This window comes from Lytechinus variegatus, chromosome 3, assembly GCF_018143015.1.
Source record: "Lytechinus variegatus isolate NC3 chromosome 3, Lvar_3.0, whole genome shotgun sequence".
Lineage (NCBI taxonomy): Eukaryota > Metazoa > Echinodermata > Echinoidea > Temnopleuroida > Toxopneustidae > Lytechinus > Lytechinus variegatus.
In genome coordinates, this window is record NC_054742.1 from 69,563,758 (window position 1) to 69,582,368 (window position 18,611).

At 35.1% G+C, this 18,611-nt stretch overlaps 1 protein-coding gene across 1 annotated transcript in view; it reads right to left on the reverse strand.

Moving 5' to 3' along the window:
* The window catches only part of LOC121411802, a 49,293-nt gene that overhangs the window by 3,779 nt on the left and 26,903 nt on the right, over positions 1-18,611 (reverse strand). Inside the window, exons 5-11 of the mRNA XM_041604665.1 lie at positions 7,158-7,290; positions 6,376-6,521; positions 5,244-5,333; positions 3,984-4,041; positions 2,498-2,758; positions 2,018-2,278; positions 1,090-1,353 (exon numbers count right to left, since the gene is read on the reverse strand). Coding sequence (XP_041460599.1) covers positions 1,090-1,353; positions 2,018-2,278; positions 2,498-2,758; positions 3,984-4,041; positions 5,244-5,333; positions 6,376-6,521; positions 7,158-7,290 — 1,213 coding nt within the window. The remainder of the gene's footprint in view (positions 1-1,089; positions 1,354-2,017; positions 2,279-2,497; positions 2,759-3,983; positions 4,042-5,243; positions 5,334-6,375; positions 6,522-7,157; positions 7,291-18,611) is intronic.

The following is an 18,611-nucleotide window of genomic DNA, read 5'->3' on the forward strand; positions in this document are numbered from 1 at the left end:
TTAAAAACCGAAGAATCATATGAAACATATGAATCATATCAACATAAGATTTGTAGGAGACATGATTCCTAAATAAACTTAAAAATTTATATGAACACATGGATTATATGAAACACATAGCTCATATGAAACAGGAATCATATGAAACAAGGGGACTTTATGAAATACATGAATTCTACGCAACATAAGAATGGAAACACATGGATTATAAGAATTATAGGAAACATATCAAACACAAGAACTCTGTGAAACACATGAATGATATACAAAAAACAAGAATAATATCAAACAAATGGATCATGTAAAATAAGAGAACAGGACCAAGTGTATCATAAAACACCCAGGGATTACATGAATTAAATCTGAACCATATATGAAACACGTCCCCAGGGTAAGTGTGGGTGGCAGATAAAAGGTAATAATATATCTGTAAAGTGCTTAGACACGTCGTTCCGATGTATTAAGCGCTCTTTAAAAGCGGATTATTATCATTATTATTGATAGCTAGAGCAAGGTTTTTGTGGGTAAAGTTTAAGGAATGTGGAGAACTATTTCAAAAGAAGATTTGCTACGAACATGAAAGGAACATGGAGTAGTTGTTTAAAATTTTGGATTACCCACTGACTATGATACACATTAACCATGTAAAACACACGAGATACACATTAGAAAATCCTTTGAAAGTAATAAGCCATGTGATCAAATCGAAAACACAAGAACCTTATTGCCAATATGTAACATAAGAATCATAATCATGTAATACACGAATCATGAAAAAGAGGTGCAAATGAATGATCTATCATTTTATACTAAATATAGAACCAGAAAAAAAAGGAAAGGAACTTGAAATATATATACATTGATATGTTTTATTCTGTGCTTTTCAAAAAATATTAACTGCATTTTTATGGTCAAATGTATGAATAGGATAAATGAGAATGTTATCATCATTAATACAAATGTCGGCAATAACGTCCATTGGCCAATTATTTTTATACTTAATTCATTATTTGTACCACCATGTCTGAATACAAAAATGAAAGAAACATTTCACATTGATAATAAAAAATAAATATACCAGTAACTAACCTTTGATATAAACAGAGAAGCTACAGTGTGCTGTGTTGTTGTAGGCATCTGTTATCTTGTACTTGACGGTGGTGTTCACACCCACAGGAAACTTAAAGAAGGTCTGATCGTTGGGAATATTGGGAGTGACAATGGTCATGACCGTGTCCGATGTGTCATCAAACTGGGGTTTGTCCCAGTGGATTTCTGCACTTTTCATCTTGGGTTGTCCATTCATGATAACGTTTCGTGGGCAATACAGTATATGTGGAGGATCCGTATCACCTGATTAAAGACAACAATGTAAAAAAAAAATACACAAATAAAAAAAAATGAAACATAATTCATTCAACAAGATATTTCCTTTTGATTTTCTGGTAATATACAAGTATGAAATAAATTGAAATCATCTGCGAAATGAATGTAATTTATTGAAGAAATTGAAAAAAATTTAAGAGTAACTGATTGATACAAATTAGAAAGAACATCGGTCCTATCACTGCCCACTCTGGAACACCACATGTTATTCATTTTTTGCTGGATAATTGTTTATCAACATTGTATAACCTTTAATCTTTTATGGCAGACCTTTTATGCCATTATGATATTTTGTTCAAGATTTTATGATTAATAATATCAATAGCTGTTTATTTTTTTAAAATCGAAATGTAACTTTGCATTCTCTCAAAATTTCACAGAGTGGATATGAGTGCTTTACAATTTGCATTATTCGTAAAATTCATCAATGACCAAATAGATTTTATTACCACAAATCTTGGGAGAAAATGCATAAGAGAAGGAAAGAATATGACCTTGGTCCCCTACCATAGAGCTTAGTGATTGATCATACAATTGATTTTTACAATCAATTTCACATTATGGTCTCTGTAATATATTGTAAAGAGTCATTCTTCTCTGATCATTGCTACTGAAGTTTTGTGTTACAAACCTTTCACATACACGAAGAACTTGCAGGATGCCACATTATTGTAAGCATCTGTTATCTGGTACTTCACTGTAGTATTCACAAACACAGGAAAGTTATACCAGGTTTGGCTGGAAGGTATATCGGGAGTAACAATGGTCAGAACTGTGTCCGAAGCGTCGTAAAATGATGGTTTACGCCAACTGACTTGAAATGTTTTACTCTTGGGGTCACCGTACATGCTCATGTTATCAGGACAGATGATTTTGGGTGGAGTAGTATCGACTAAAAATGAAGGAAAAGAAAAAAGAAATTGAAGAAGTCCGGATTGCATCTAATTTCATACAAGCGTAAAGGAACTTCACATGCCATTCTGACCATCAATTTCATTCTTGAAAACTTCTTGCTATTTCTCTCTCTCGTTCTTTCTCTCTATCCATCTTTTACTTCTTCCTCTACTTCCTCTCCTCTCTATCTCTGTCTCTCTCTTCTTTTCTTACATACCTGCCCTGACTTCGACATTGAAGGTGCATTCAGACACTGATGAGTACTGCCATGCCACGTTCCTGATGGAAGTAGTCGTCCCAACTCGGAAGGCAGTGTTATCTGGATCACGAGAACTGTTGTAGCCAGTCCCGCAACTTCCCTGGAAGACTGGTGTTGGCGGCAACCAGCGGACAGGAGTCACCTCAATCATTGGTTTCCTCATTTCAACCTCTCTGATGATGTCATGTTCTGGGCAATTAGTGAATGTCGGTGCTACGCCTGAAGAAAGAAATCACTCTAAATAATTACTCTAAACCTGAATAATGATCATCTATAGAGAAGAGACAAATCCTCTATGAAATATAACAGAGCCCTGTTGCATAGAAGTTAATAAAATGGTAACTGTCATGGTAACAATACTCAACAGCTAATCAAAATCATGTATTCCATGGGAGTTATTATATGACACCTTGATAGATCTTTGTCATTTGACTGGTTGTTCGATATCAATCATTCGGCCCATTTTTCAATGACGTCATCAACCATGCAATTTTGGATCCATTCCATCGCGCAATTTTCGATCAATGCGATTTTGTCCATTGCACGCGTGCACCGAGACAGTGAAACCCTGATAAAACCACTCATGCTTGCTGCGGGCATGTTGTATGTACGCAATAATCAACAGACCAAGCTCGTACTGCATAAGCTTATTATGCATTGAAATTCATAAATTTCATACGAGAAAGAATCTATTTTAGGTGCCATATAAACTAAATAATGTTCTTTTCATTTGTGCAATGGACAGAATACTTCATTCGGTGAAAGATGAAATGAATGATCCATTCAACTCGGCTACGCTGAGGTGAATGGATCCTTTCATCTTTCACCTCATGAAGTATTCTGTCCATTGCACTCACAAACATTCATTATTTGTATACTATTAGATGGTAAAGTCAGGGGCAGGCCAAGGACAGCTCCCTCCATAGAAGTTCCAACTGAAATTTCCAGACACAGGAACTACTATGAATGATTAGTTTATGCATATGACATAGAGCTAGGGAATGGCACATGTTGGTAAAAAAAAATAGAAGAGATGAGAGCCCATTTTCTGAGGAAGTTTGAGGAATTTCACATATCTAGACGAATTGAATCGGACAATCTCAATACCTCTGGGCCCTGTCTTACAAAGAGTTACGATTGATCCGATCAATCTCAAGTATATGGAAATCCATCAATGTCATAATTTTGTCTTTAGGAAATTTGTAGTGTCCTTCGAAAACCAAAAAAGCATACTGAATTTTGAAGAAAACTATGAATGTATGAATATACATCCTATCTAGAAATATTTTTAACAAACATATTTTAGATGGTGACATTGCTGGCTTTCCATAGTTGTGGTTGATTGGATCAATCGCAACTCTTTATAAGACGGGCCCCCAGAGCTACCAAGTCACACGCATTATGAGTGAGACTCAAGCATTTTGGACTCTTGTCTCAACTTTACCTTGAACTTGAATCTTATTCTTGTTCCACTGACAAAACCGGCACTCCTCAGATGCAACCTAAAGTTATATACAAGATATAAACATAACAAATGTACAATATAATTATGTTCTGCTTTGCGTTTTTCTTTTAAGTGGAACAAAATATTACTCCAAAGTTTAAACCAAGGGTTCTCAATTAGCGCCGTGTACACCACTTGTGGCGTATACTTGCTTTGCAAGCAGAGCATGTTAATTGCTATGAAAAAGTGTGATCAGGTTAAATAACAGGTTCAGAACCAAATATTAAAGGTCAAGTCCACCTCAGAAAAATGTTTATTTGAATCAATAGAGAAAAATCAGACAAGCACAATGCTGAAAATTTCATCAAAATCGGATGTAAAATAAGAAAGTTATGACATTTCAAAGTTTCGCTTATTTTCAACAAAATAGTTATATGAACGAGCCAGTTACATCCAAATGAGAGAGTCGATGACGTCACTCACTCACTATTTCTTTTGTTTTTTATTGTTTGAATTATACAATATTTCAATTTTTACGAATTTGATGATTAGGACCTCATTGCCTGAAGCACAAAATGTTAAAATAATGAAAATTCATTTCACATGACATGACGAGAGAAAATAAAAATATTTCATATTTCATATAATAAAATACAAAAGAAATAGTGAGTGAGTGATGTCATCAACTCTCTCATTTGGATGTAACTGGCTCGTTCATATAACTATTTTGTTGAAAATAAGCGAAACTTTAAAATGCCATAACTTTCTTATTTTACATCCGATTTTGATGAAATTTTCTGTGTTATGCTTGTTTTTTTTCTCTTTTTATTCAAATCAAGTTTTTGTTGGGGTGGACTTGTCCTTTAAGGAGACCTCATATCTAAAAGCTTCAGGAGGCTATGCCTCTCCCCCCCCCCAACTAACCCCACCATGGGCACTCAAGCGGTTCTTCTGGACCCAATGCCATGACTACAGAACTAGCTGACATTTTTGTGTAAAAATAAACTAAATTCCTTAAGAAATATATATTTTGTCATATGACATACCCTATACACATAAAGACAGCATATCACTGCGTTGTGTCGTTATCGCTGTGAATTAACACAGCGATAACTGTATAAAAACACAGCGATAACTGTATAAAAACAATGTTAAACAAAGAAAAAAAAATGGTTCAATGATATTACTATAAATGCTTAGTTAACAAAACAAGGGAAACACATGAACAGTTTTTTTATAATTAAATTCATTTTTATTTACATATAATTTCAGTTTAGCTGTTGTTGGCTCTATGCACTCAAAGAGGATGTTCGTGCCGTTTTTCCCATCCATTTCATAGATATCTGCAGTCTGGAGAAAAAATTACAAAGAAATAATATATAATTTTAAAGTGTTATAATAATACTAACATGCTTATATAGCGCATATCACTGCCAAATGTGTCCCTATGCACTTCATTGGTTATTATTACCCTGGCTTTAGCCCCGCAGCCATTTACAGCGCGGTGGCACTTCAAGGAATAAATTCGAGTGCAGCACAATGTGGACAAATTTCCTGCTGAAGGAAATTACGCCATGGCTGGGATTTGAATCCACGGCCCTCTGTTTCAAAGTCCAGAGACTAATCCACTGGACCACAACGCTTATATATTCGCAGTATTATCATGACTTTAAATAGCATGTTTCCCTGTGCACCACAGAGGGCTTACAACAAAAGTACCCAATCAATAGATCAAATTTAGGTTATCAGAGAATCCTATTCTTACAAATCACAGTACGTGAAGCGACATCATAATAATATTAACATATTCTGTAAAATAATTGAAACATGGCTTCCTTCTATATAAAAAAAGAAGTAGGTATCAGAAGAAGCAGATTGATACAAAGTTAATCTTTGTTGATTTTGATTTAGCATATCATCAACAAGATAAATGCATGGGGAACTCATGCTCTCAATTTGCAAGAGGAATACATATTTTATTTATTCCTCTTCCTAATGCTCGACAATTTCTGAACAACAGATTGAATCTTGTTTGATTTATCGCCACTATTGATTACGTGATACCTAATGCAAACAACAAATACCTCTACAATGGCAATATCAACAAAACGTGAAAAGGATTATCTCACAAATAACAAAACTATCAAATAATTTTCAATAAAAAATGATATACTAGTAGTAGTAAAGTGTAGCATTATTCAGAAGTAAAATTAGCAGAAAACCTTCAATTTGCCACTATTAATACTACTAAATGGATCTTATATGTACAGTAACATTTAAATGAAATCTCACTAAAAGTTTAATAGAAGAGAACTATTGAGATGGAAGACTGTGCGAACGAACACTGAAGACAAAATGAAGTATGTGAAAAAGATAGATTACTGGTACATACACTGAAATCCACACTTAAAGAGCGTGGATTGTATGGATCATCGTAAAGATGGACATCAAAACGTTGGAACCCGTAGCTCAGATCTTGGAAGAGGGTGAAATTGACGGCAAACGGTGTTTCATGGATTTTCAGGTCTGGTACCCAACCTAGATACACATTTGAAATAAACAAACAAAAGATTTAGTTCTCGATTGGCTCATATTACTCTACCAGGGGGGGGGGGCACTGCTGTACACCTGCACAACCTGAGGTTTTACAAGCCCACCCTTAACAAGTTTTACCCATTGTTCAAATCTATAGCGATTTTCCCATGCCTTTTTGACGACTTTGCCCTGCGAACAAGTAAAAACTCCAATCAAAATATTATGGCCCATATTCTGAAAGCAGGTTTAACTCAGACCATGGTCTAACTCTGTGCTAAAATTATGGGAAGCCAAAAGTGTCAAAATTTTCATAAAGTTGTATGTTTCTTATGTTTACTGTGCTCTTTCTTGATTCATCGATGGTGAAGACAATCATCTATTTTTATTGCCTAGACAATTAGGAATGATTTGAGAGCCAAATGAGCTGAAATATGATATATCTATTGTTAGTGATTTATGTAACAATTGACTATCCATACTTAAACCACAACTTTAAAACTGAGTTTAAGTTAAACCCGATTTTAGATTATGGGCCTATGTGTCTTAATTTGTTGAATACTGTATCATATGGTCAGTTTTTATTTATAATGTTTTATGAGGATCGATTCATTGAGAAAAATAAAGGCCTGCAATACTTACATGACTCCCAAGGGATTCTTATTTGTTTGGATACACTGTTATCCCACTGACGCCTTGTGGGTAGAGTTAAAGCCCTGACTGTATAACTTACTCCTGGTTCCAGACCAATGAAGCCATCATAGAAAAACACATGCTATAAGACAAAATATATATATAACAATTAATATATACATATCACAATTTTTGATAATTTTTGTGTATTTTTTTTCATTTTTATATGATTACTGTGATTTCATGTTTTGAATTATATAAAATAAATGCAGAAAACACCTGCAAAAATGTAGAATATTCATGTGGTAGAACTCCCAACTTGTGTTTCATGGACAATTATTTTAATGATTATGGGGTGTTCAAACTGCTTCAGTATTTAAAGGGACAAATTAATCTTTTTTGCACTAGGAACTGGCGCATTTAATAGAAAAGTTGCTTGAGATGAAACTTGATTTGATGTACAAATCCAATACAAATACTGCTGTTAGCAAAACTTCATAATGTATGATTATTTTTTACTATTAAAGAGGAATGAAACCTTTGGAATGAATAGGCTTGTGTAGAAACAGAAAAATCAAAGAATAAGAATTCAGAAATTTGCGAAAAATCAGACAAATAGTGAGGAAGTTATGAGCATTTGAATATTGCAATCACTAATGCTATGGAGATCCTCACATTGGCAATGCGACAAGGATGTGTGATGTCACTGATGAACAACTTTCCCTTTGGTGGACTATAAAATACCCTCAAAATGTCTCTTTTTGCTTTTTCTTATGATGATACAAACTCTTTATTCATGATGTATTCTTAAAAAATATGTGCTACATGCCCTCATGTAGACAGAACACATGATTTATGGATAGATGTGATAAGAGAGGCAATTCTAGTGAAATATATACTAAAGTAATGGGGAGAGTTGTTCACAAGTGACATCACACATCTTTGTCGCATTGCCAATTTGCTATCTCCATAGCATTAGTGATCGCAATATTCAAATGCTCATAACTTTCTCATTATTTGTCCGATTTTTCTCAAACTTTCGTTGATCGGTTTCTTTGATTTTTCTGTTTTTACACAAGCTATCTTGTTCCAATGGTTTCATTCTCCTTTAATGACCAAACTCAATTGGAATTAATGTCAGCTGAGTTTCATTTGAAACAAAAACCACAAAACAAAATAGTACAAAAAAGAAATACATTAGAAAAAAATCAATTACATATTTTATACTTGTTAACAACACTACAAAGAGTGATAATAAGAGATATAAAAATATTTGCAGATTTGTTATGATTCATAGCAAAAAGTGGGTAGGATATATACCGTGTGAGTAAAAAAAAAATAACACCTCACAAACCCTAAATTTAAAGGGAAACTATGTCATGAACACATAATTTTTATACATCTTCTCCCAAATAATTTGATACCATATTTATGTTGCATGTCTTCACGCTCGGATAATCAGTAGGTATTCTTTGCTATGATGTAAATTTTAACTTTTGCCATTTTAAGGCACGACTGCAATGAATGGGTAAACTGCGGATTCGTGTATTGCCAACTCGTCCACTCATCACATGGTCTACCTTCATTTAGTCTATTGCCATTCCATCCATCAACATTTCGTCTAACAACCATTTGGTCCAATAACCACTTTGTCTAATCACCAGTTCGTCTATGACCATTTCGTCTAAGAACCAGTTGGTCTAATACCCATTTTCTTTAAATTCATTTCGCTGATTAACAGACCAAATGGTTTATGGACTAAATGGCTATATGACCAACTGGTTATTAGATGAAATGCTGAGTGGACGAGATGGCAATTAGACCATGTGGACAGTGGACGAATTGATGATAGACCAAACGATAGTAGATGAGTTGGTAATTAGAGGAATTGGCATGAGACCAGTTGGAAATAAACCAATGAATGAACCCAGACGCCAATAGGGTCAAAATCCTACATGAGTTGGTGAACGTACTTGCTACTCCATTTTCAATGAAATTAACTTGGGAATTGATACTAAAGTGTGTTATAGAATTGTAAATGGATTGGAAAATTATTTTGAAATGGATTTTAATACAATCCTTGTAGGATTATGACATCATTGACATCTGGATTCATTCATTGCAGTCATACCTCAATTTGGCGCAAACCAAAATTTACATCATTGCAAAGAATACCTCCTGGTCATCCAAGCGTTAACACATACCACAAAAATATGGTATCAAATTATTTGGGAGAAGATACTCTTTCAGGACATATATAATAATTATGTGTTCATGACATATTTTCCTTACATTGGGAATTTGTGAGGTGTCAAGTTTTCTTTTACTCACACGGTATAGTACAGAGTCTAATGCACTCTTACTAAAGATAGTATCAATTGGAATACTTTCAGTAGCACATATATTAAAAGAAAGATTATGTTCATTGACTCGATGAATCAAACTGCATATAAAAAATCAGAAAAAAGGCAACTGGAAGTTGTAGACTATCATCTTGTTTTTGATAAGCAAATTTACCATTTTTCAATCGATTCTCTTTTACAAACTGGTCAGCAACATACATAAAAATGTTTACTTATTTTTGTCTCATTATTATCAGTAAATGATATTGTGGATTGCATGTGGTCATTGGTGCAATGACTTCACCAAACTGTCCTCGAGGAATGATCCGTATTTCGAGGAAATGCGCAATGTTGTCAAGGGCAGCTGACAGTGTATTTATTTCGGTGCTCCTAGGCTCCAAATTTTTTGGTTTGACGTCATTAAACTGATATTGACTACTCGACACGCAATTCAAAGTCCCTTGAAAATACACAATTTGAATATGGTTCTTAAGCAATACAGGATACCGAGGAGGGGGGGTGTCTGCACTTCATAATTATTATTTTTTTTGTGATTCAGTTAAGTTACTGAAACATTATACTGGTAAAATGACGGAAACATAGAGTGCTACTACTTCCTACATGACATGACGAATGATATCCTTGATAACATCCTCTCTATTACACCTCATTCTTCGAACTCCTGTAAAACCCAACACTCAAGCCAAAAATGATCATTTTTACAGGTATCATGGAATATATACTTCAATATTTCACATAGTGTACACATAGTGTACACTTAGTTCATTAGTTGACACAGTAATTAAGTGATTTTTACTGACAGGTGTTCTGGGTGAATCAGATGCAAGGATTTCACTAATTCATAACAAATACAGGGTGCTACATAACCTTTTAAAAGCACTTGCCCAGTGGGACAAGTGAATTTTTGAATAGTTGAAATATACTTGCCCAAAAATATATTTCACTTGCCCAAAAAAATCCTTGAAAAAGTAGTTTTACCTTTTCAAAAGAAAGTGTTGCAGTTTTATAAACCATTGACCTTTTCTCTCTTTAGACATGAACGGATCTACCTTTTTATTGCATTTCTTTTGCGAAAGTGATTTTATCTTGCTTGCCATGACCAAAATTAGGGTCAATAATCATATCGACCCTAATTTTGATCAATCTACTGTGAGAGTTCCGCTTGCCCAATTCGGGCAAGGAGTTTTGGTCTTTACTTCAAAACACTCTAACTTTTACTTGCCCCAGGCAATCGGGCAAGTGCTCATGTAGCACCCTGCAAATAGTCAGTGAAAATCACCTCATCTTCCTGCCAGAAGGGACTTAGGGTAATTTTTACGACTATTGATTCATTTCAAATATTGGTAGTGTACATCATAGGCTGTCCAATGATGCAAAAGTTTTTCAGAAATTTTAAGAAAACTCAAAATATCACTAAACTAATAAGTGCATAATAAGAAGGAAAACAAATATTCATAAAATCATCTTAAGTCCCTTCTTGCGGGGGTCGACGTGAGATTGGTATTTCATCAAATTGGCGTTCTTAAAGGATGTTCAATGGTTTTGTTTTTCATTTATTTTTCAAGTTCCCCCCACCAGTTTGGTGCCTGGGGTACTTCCCCCCTTGCGGGGCCCCGTACATGGTTGTACATGACTTGGTACATCACACAATAAAAACCGATTGTCCTCATTCCAAAATGATAGCATGTCAACTGAGAATGATCAATCAAATTTTATTATGCCCAGTTCCTGTTATCATATTTCGCCAAATTTCAATGACAAAGAAAATGTGGGTCACCAAGTATCATGAATTATCTCTGTATACATACGAGCTGTGAAAATTATAGTTTTGTTATTTCTTTAACTTGCCAGCACCGATATTCGAGGCAAGAATTTTACATTCACCCAGGAAATTCAATCAAAAGTTGACACTTGCCAAACATCATAAAATTTACTGTATCTTATGAAATATTTCTGCTATCATGACGAATTTGATATCAAACAAATGAGTATGTCATGCCTCTTCATCACATCGCTTTGTCATCATGAGCTGAAAATTATTTAGGTGTGATTTTTTTTCCCAAGAATCTTCACATTTTAGACAAATTTAGAATAACAACTTGACAAAAGCCTTTCATATTTGTGGTATTTACTTCTCAACACAAACATTTCAGATTACAATTTTTTGGTCAGTCACCGTCAGTGTGATGTATAATGAGAGAAAATGTAATATAAATCATAGATTTGAATTTATATATTTTTATGAAACGATGTTTGAAAATATAATAACGAACAATAGAATACATTTGGCATGAATATTATTTTTTCCTTCAAAGAAAATATCACCTGAAGTATACTTAAATCCCAACTGCATCCCCATCATATGAAAGAGCTTAGTATGCTCTTTCATTTGATTCCAAATTCTTCATGGTAATATTTTCATTCCTGAAGTTATAGTAAATTGTACGATGTTTGGCAAGTGAACGAATTTCACTGAATTCCATGGGTGTACTGTATGTAAAGTTCTTTTGGCCTTAACTGTATATACAGGACCATGTAAATTGTAGCCACATAATTCTCATTGCAATGAGTTAATTACATCATCGCACGCATCACGAACCGTCCTCTCTGCGCACTTCAATGCGAAAAATAATTTTGTAGAAAACGCATATAAAGAAAAGCTTGTTTAAAACTAGCAAAATGAGTGCAACTGCAAGGAGAGCACATTATTTACCGGTGTCTTCGTTTGAAAGTTCAGGTTCCAAAGTTCCATCCCGTATCTTTATATTTTCTTGAAGTGAATTATTTACGCTACAGTGGGCATCGTAACAGAGCGGACGGTTCGTGGGGAAATCGCGAGGCGCGATAGCGCAGAGAGGACCGTTCGTGGTGCGTACAACGACATGTACAAGTTTCTTTTAATGAAATAAGATCAATAGAAACATCAGAGCAGTAATCATCAATTTTGCTTTACTGCCAACTCACAGCTTCCAAATTTTTTCCATGACACAATGCTCATTGCAACTATGATAAAATATTCTTTAGTTTTTCAGTGAACCAAAGCATGGACGCAATTCTTGCGATAAAAAGAGGAATCGTTGGTCATAAATTTGTCAAGAGCAAGTGGTGATCATTGAGTATTAGTTACTTGGAGTGGTTTATAGTAGTATCACAAAATGAGACCATCCACAAACATGCACTCCCCTCTCACGTCCCTGCACTAATAACCAAGGTTTCAAAATTTTGGGGTACCACTTGGTATACTACTAGTTTGTCTGTATAGTTGCCAGTTTGTCTGATTTTCATATGGTCTACACATGATACTACCTCTATATTCCATCTAAGTTTCATTTGGTATGAAATCCATTTAGTCCACCTCACGTTGATTTAATGCCCCAAGATCTAATAAGAAGTTTGTCTAAACATACAGCAATTTGTCCCAGGACATGTTTGTTCGGGCTAATTGCAAATTATGTTAATAACAAAAAAAAAGGCAAAATGGGTCTAGACCAAGAGGTAGCCCCCCCCCCAATGTTTTACATGTTTTGGGGGTTGCAGTTAGTGTACAAAAACATAGTCGAGTGCCCCCCTTAACATTCCTTAGAATTAAGAAATTATATATTTCATTTTTATGCTGTGAGTCTATTCAAAAGGTTTTTTTTTAGAAGAACAAAATAGAAAGGGAAGATGAACAATGAAAGAGAATCCTGGAAATAATATCAACATTTTATGGTGTAGAAAAGGAACTAATGCACTTGAATATTTTCTACCCCCCTATCCCAATAAATTACAATGAATTGTGAGAAGTTGTAATCATACTAACAATTCCTTGCTATAATAAGTTTAATGGTACATGGGGGGGGGGGTGGTAGAGACTGCTATGTTGCTGTGCAATCCTGCATCCTTAAGTCTCTGCCATTACTTGTAATTTACATGATCCCTCGGAAATGGCAACATCCATTTGTCCTAGTCTTATGTGAATTAAGCCCCACTTGATGATAAAAGTTTCAATCAGGGTTAGCAACTATAGACTACACACACCGATGTACAAAATGAATAATCTGCAAAGGTCACAATAAAAACAAGGAACAGGATATTATAAACCCTACCATGACCATATATTTCTTCGGCTAACAAAGAGTTATTCAATGATCAATCAGCTCTTCACACTGTCAAGATTTTCTAGAAAAATACATACATAAGATCTAACGATGGAGGTCTAACATGTTCATTTCGGTTGACCATATGGTAGCTCAATAATATCTTACTGACCACCTCTATGATCTATCTCACCCTATCAGCCAGTTGGGTATCTAGAAATGCTGGCAGAGTAAATTAAAGCGTGGACTTCCTAGAATGGCAGAGGGAAGTCTTGCCCCTCCGCCATAAAATTTCATTTCTACAAAGGATATGATCATGATATGATAACATCAAACAGGTGTTTATACCTGATTTCTCTGGTAAAAAAAAAATTTTAAACACATCTTTTCAGTTTCATGTGGTTTCATTTCTACAAAGAAGATGATCATGATATGATAAACAACATCAAACAGGTGTTTATACCCGATTTCTCTAGTAACAAAAAAAATGTGGTGTTGCCACGTTCAACAAGCCTGTCTTCACTGTGGCACGAGCTAGTATATACAAAAGATACTTCATACTCACCAAATCACATAAAAAAATACCAGGGCCCTGTCTTACAAATAATTGCGTTTGATCCGATCAATCACAACTATGGACGGCGAGCAACGTCAACATATATTATTCATGTTTTTTCAAAATATTTTCCAACTCTGATGTATATTCATGCATTCATTGTTTTCTTGAAAATTTACTGTGCTTCTGTTTGTTTACAAAGGACATTGTGCAATTTCCCTGTAGAAAAAATTATGACACTGATGGATTTCCATAGAGTAAATCAATCGTAACCCTTTGTAAGACGGGGCCCTGGTATTTTTCTAGGATGAAACACTAGTTCTCATAAATTCCTCCAAAGGAAAATACCAACAAATCAGAAAGACTTCAAAATTACAAGAACTTTTTCAGTGCAAAAGCATATTATTATATTTTTTTATTTACATGTAGAGGATGGAGAATGCACACATCTTTTCTTTATAATTGCAAGTTCATAACTTCATATTGCTTATGATGAGAACTTAACCAGCAGTCAGACAGGTGAGAATGCATGCAAGTATTTTGAAACCTAATCAAGTTCTAATAATTTACAGTTATATCTTGCTTTTTATTGGGTAGGTATGAAAGCACCTATATGAGAGATGAAAACGACAGGCCTACTTGCCAAATAATGACCACCTAATAGTTAAATATTTCCAGGAAAATAGTGTTTGACGGATGTGACCATTTTGTTGGCAATCAGATTAATTAGTAATCTGAAGATAACCTTCAGCTTGATAGTAGGTGGTTTCAAACCGCCTCGATCACAAGAATCCCTGTTAAATTACAAGAACTTTTTAAGGCTAAAAAATACCCGTTAATTATTCCTGCATTCACACCGCCCAAAACACATCCTTCGGGATAAGTTCCCGAAGTTACGAGCATGCGCAGTGTTGTCTGATAAGCAGGCAAGGCGGGAGATTCAAAATCACTAGCCCAGCAGCCACCCACGCCGCCGCGCCCAACGACACGCTGGGATAAAAGTTCCCGTAATTTGCTTTCACATCGCCAAAATACCTGCGACCTTGGAAAAATCCCCACGAAAGTTCTCGTAATTTCGCCAAGTACCTACTATTTAGCGGGTATTTTCTTTCGGGGATATTACGCGTAGTTTGCTTTCACATTACCAAAATACCTGGTATTTTCTGATCGGGGTAAATTTCCCGATCAGAGAATACCTGGAACTGGCGAACTTCGAGGCGGTCTGAAACCGCCTAGTGATATCACCCAGCATAAGACTGATTAAAAATAAAGTCTTGGTGGATGTGCCGTCTCGTCGCATCTCTGATTGGCACTCTACAAAATACTGAATTGGATTCTAAATCATTTCAGAGTAGTTTTACACAATCTCTTAATATTTATAAAAAAAATTAACATTACAACATAACTGCTTCTCTGTGTTCAGTCCTGTTAATAGTTAATGAGTAACTAAAACAACTCCGATCAAACTGAATGGTGCTTGAGCAGGTAGTATAAGGAAAGGACTTGTGTAAGTTGGTATGACACTGAAATCAATAAACTTCAGATTAAACAAATTAACAGCCTTGCTGCTTGCCCATGAATCACATTCTAAGTAGCTCCTTTCTATATGATTACATTCAGTTAATAAAGATTGGTGAAAATGAGAAACATTTGGAATTGTAGCATCATTACTTCAAATATATAGATTTTTCCCCATTCCCACAATCATCAGGATTTGAAATAGTGAGAATTCATTAGAAAAGTATTTATATATATGATTTCTTATTGTCATTTAATTTATTTTTAAACAACTATAAATTAGAAATCAATGACATAATTTGAAGATCAAATACATCATTCAACCTTAGCAAGTTCTTGTTTCATAGACACATTGTTTTCCATTTTTTTAGAGGGGATTAGGGACAGACAACAAACTATTCAATGTAGAAGAAAATTTCATCATCATTACTAGAAATATTTCCAACCATTGTTTCGCGTGACTAAAGAGGAGAATAATTCTAAAACTGTTTGAACTAACTTCTCCTGTTGATAATAATAATAGCTGGATTTATATAGCGCTTTTGCCTGAGGATACAAAGCACTTGCTATTATTACCCCGGCTTTAGCTCGAGCTACCATGATACCATCACCGGCGCTCAGTGCATGCAAGGAATTAATCCTGCCGGGTACCCATTCACCTCACCTAGGTCGAGTGCAGCACAGTGTGGACAAATTTCTTACTGAAGGAAAACACGCCATGGCTAGGATTCAAACCCACGACCCTCTGTTTGTAAGGCGAGAGTCAGAACCACTAGACCACGACGCACCCACAATTTTTTTTTAAATTTAATGTAGATTTTGTAAAATAAGTATTCATCATTGCTAAACAAATGGCTGGACCTGATGAATTTGTGGCGATTCATTTACATCACCTTTTATTTTTGAAGTACAAGTTTTACCTAGTGTAAATGTATTAATCATCAAAAATTTCTCATTTACCATCCACAATGCCACAATGACTGAGCAAATCTGTATTTTTCCAAACAGGATGCGACTTGGTCAACAGTACACATGAAAGATTTGCTTGTTAAATAGCCTTAACACTGTCGTACAAAAGCATGTTTACCTACTAAACAGAAAATAATAATAAGTTTATCTACACCTTTCATATATTCATTTTATTTCACTCAACTTTTGTTTTTCGGTTCACTAGCCATGTACATAACCCATAAAAAATGGGTTTTCTAGCCATTTGCATAACCCATAAAAAATGGGTTTTATTTGCATTTTGCACTAAAATATGACAGCCACTCCCTGCACTATGAATTAAACTTAGATTATTAGAGTCATGATGTGAGTTTCCACTTTTTTTATAATCTATTTCAGATTATTCCCAGGGATTGATTTTATAGAATTCACTGTTGGCTGGCCAAAAGCAAAGAATCATGACGGATTTGATTATTTTCAACAGTTTTTAATTTAACATGTATGACTCCAACTCAAAACCTGGACAAAACTTGCAATGAAATTGTTTGACATGATTTTTCTACTTCCTCTTATTCTTTATTATTATTATCATTTTATTCGGCATTTCAACAAAAAAAGTTGACAATCAATTTACAGGAGAAAATACAATTACAGAGTGGAAATTGATGTTTGCAGAACAAGTCCAGGTTGCCTGGAAAAGGAAAAAGTTAAATAAATAACTGTAGCCCGCAGGCTATCCTTCCCGACCTGGACCTGTATCTAAACACCCCAAGAATAAAAACATGTATCTAGATTATTATATTAATACAAGCAATAATTCATATAGAAAAAGCATATTGAAATTGATATGTATAAGAACAACGCAATATAGTGTGATTGAAACATAATTAAAGGGCAACTTAAAGAAGTTGTAGTAAATTGGTATTTAGATAAAATTTTAATTTCTACTATGAATTTTTTGTTTTTTTGAGAGCCCAAATGAGGTATATCACTTTACAAACCATGAGTTAATTGCAGCTAAATCTGGGGGCTGTTTCATAAAGAATGACAACTTTGCCACTATGACAATTTCCATGGTAACCTTGATAGCGATTGGCTGCTGAGCCCTGTTGTCAAGATAGTTGGCAAAGTTACAACCGTTGTAAGTCCTTGATGAAACGGGACCCTGGAGTTCATTACATAAAAATTGTTATACTAAATAATTGCAATAACAGTTTAAAGCTACTGAAAAACATCAATTTGATTTGCTGATAGTAAACTTGTTATAGAAATTGTTCATTTAATCATTAGTCTTTATGAAATGCGACCCAGATTTATTTGTATTTATTTGGTGAGATAGATCCAGGGGGGTATATACGGAGAGAAAGAGGGCCACAATTTATGTATACATATTGCATTCCTATCAAGATGAATTGTATTATGTGTATTATTCAATGAGATATGTCTGGATGGGGGGTGAAGGGGTATTTCATTGTTTCTATAGGACTATGGAGGGGAATAAGGACCAGGGCCCCATCTTACAAACAGTTGGGATTGACCAAATCAATCACAACTATGGACGGCCTGCAACGTCAATTGTTTCTAGAGGACTATGGAGGGGAATGTGGACCAGGGCCCCGTCTTACAAAGAGTCGGGATTGACCCGATCAATCACAACTATGGATGGCCTGCAACGTCAATTGTTGCTATAGGACTATGGAGGGGAATGTGGACCAGGGCCCCGTCTTACAAAGAGTCGGGATTGACCCGATCAATCACAACTATGGATGGCCTGCAACGTCAATTGTTGCTATAGGACTATGGAGGGGAATGTGGACCAGGGCCCCGTCTTACAAAGAGTTGGGATTGACCCAATCAATCACAACTATGGACGGCCTGCAACGTCAATTGTTGCTATAGGACTATGGAGGGGAATGTGGACCAGGGCCCCATCTTACAAAGAGTTGGGATTGACCCGATCAATCACAACTATGGATGGCCAGCAACGTCAACATCTATT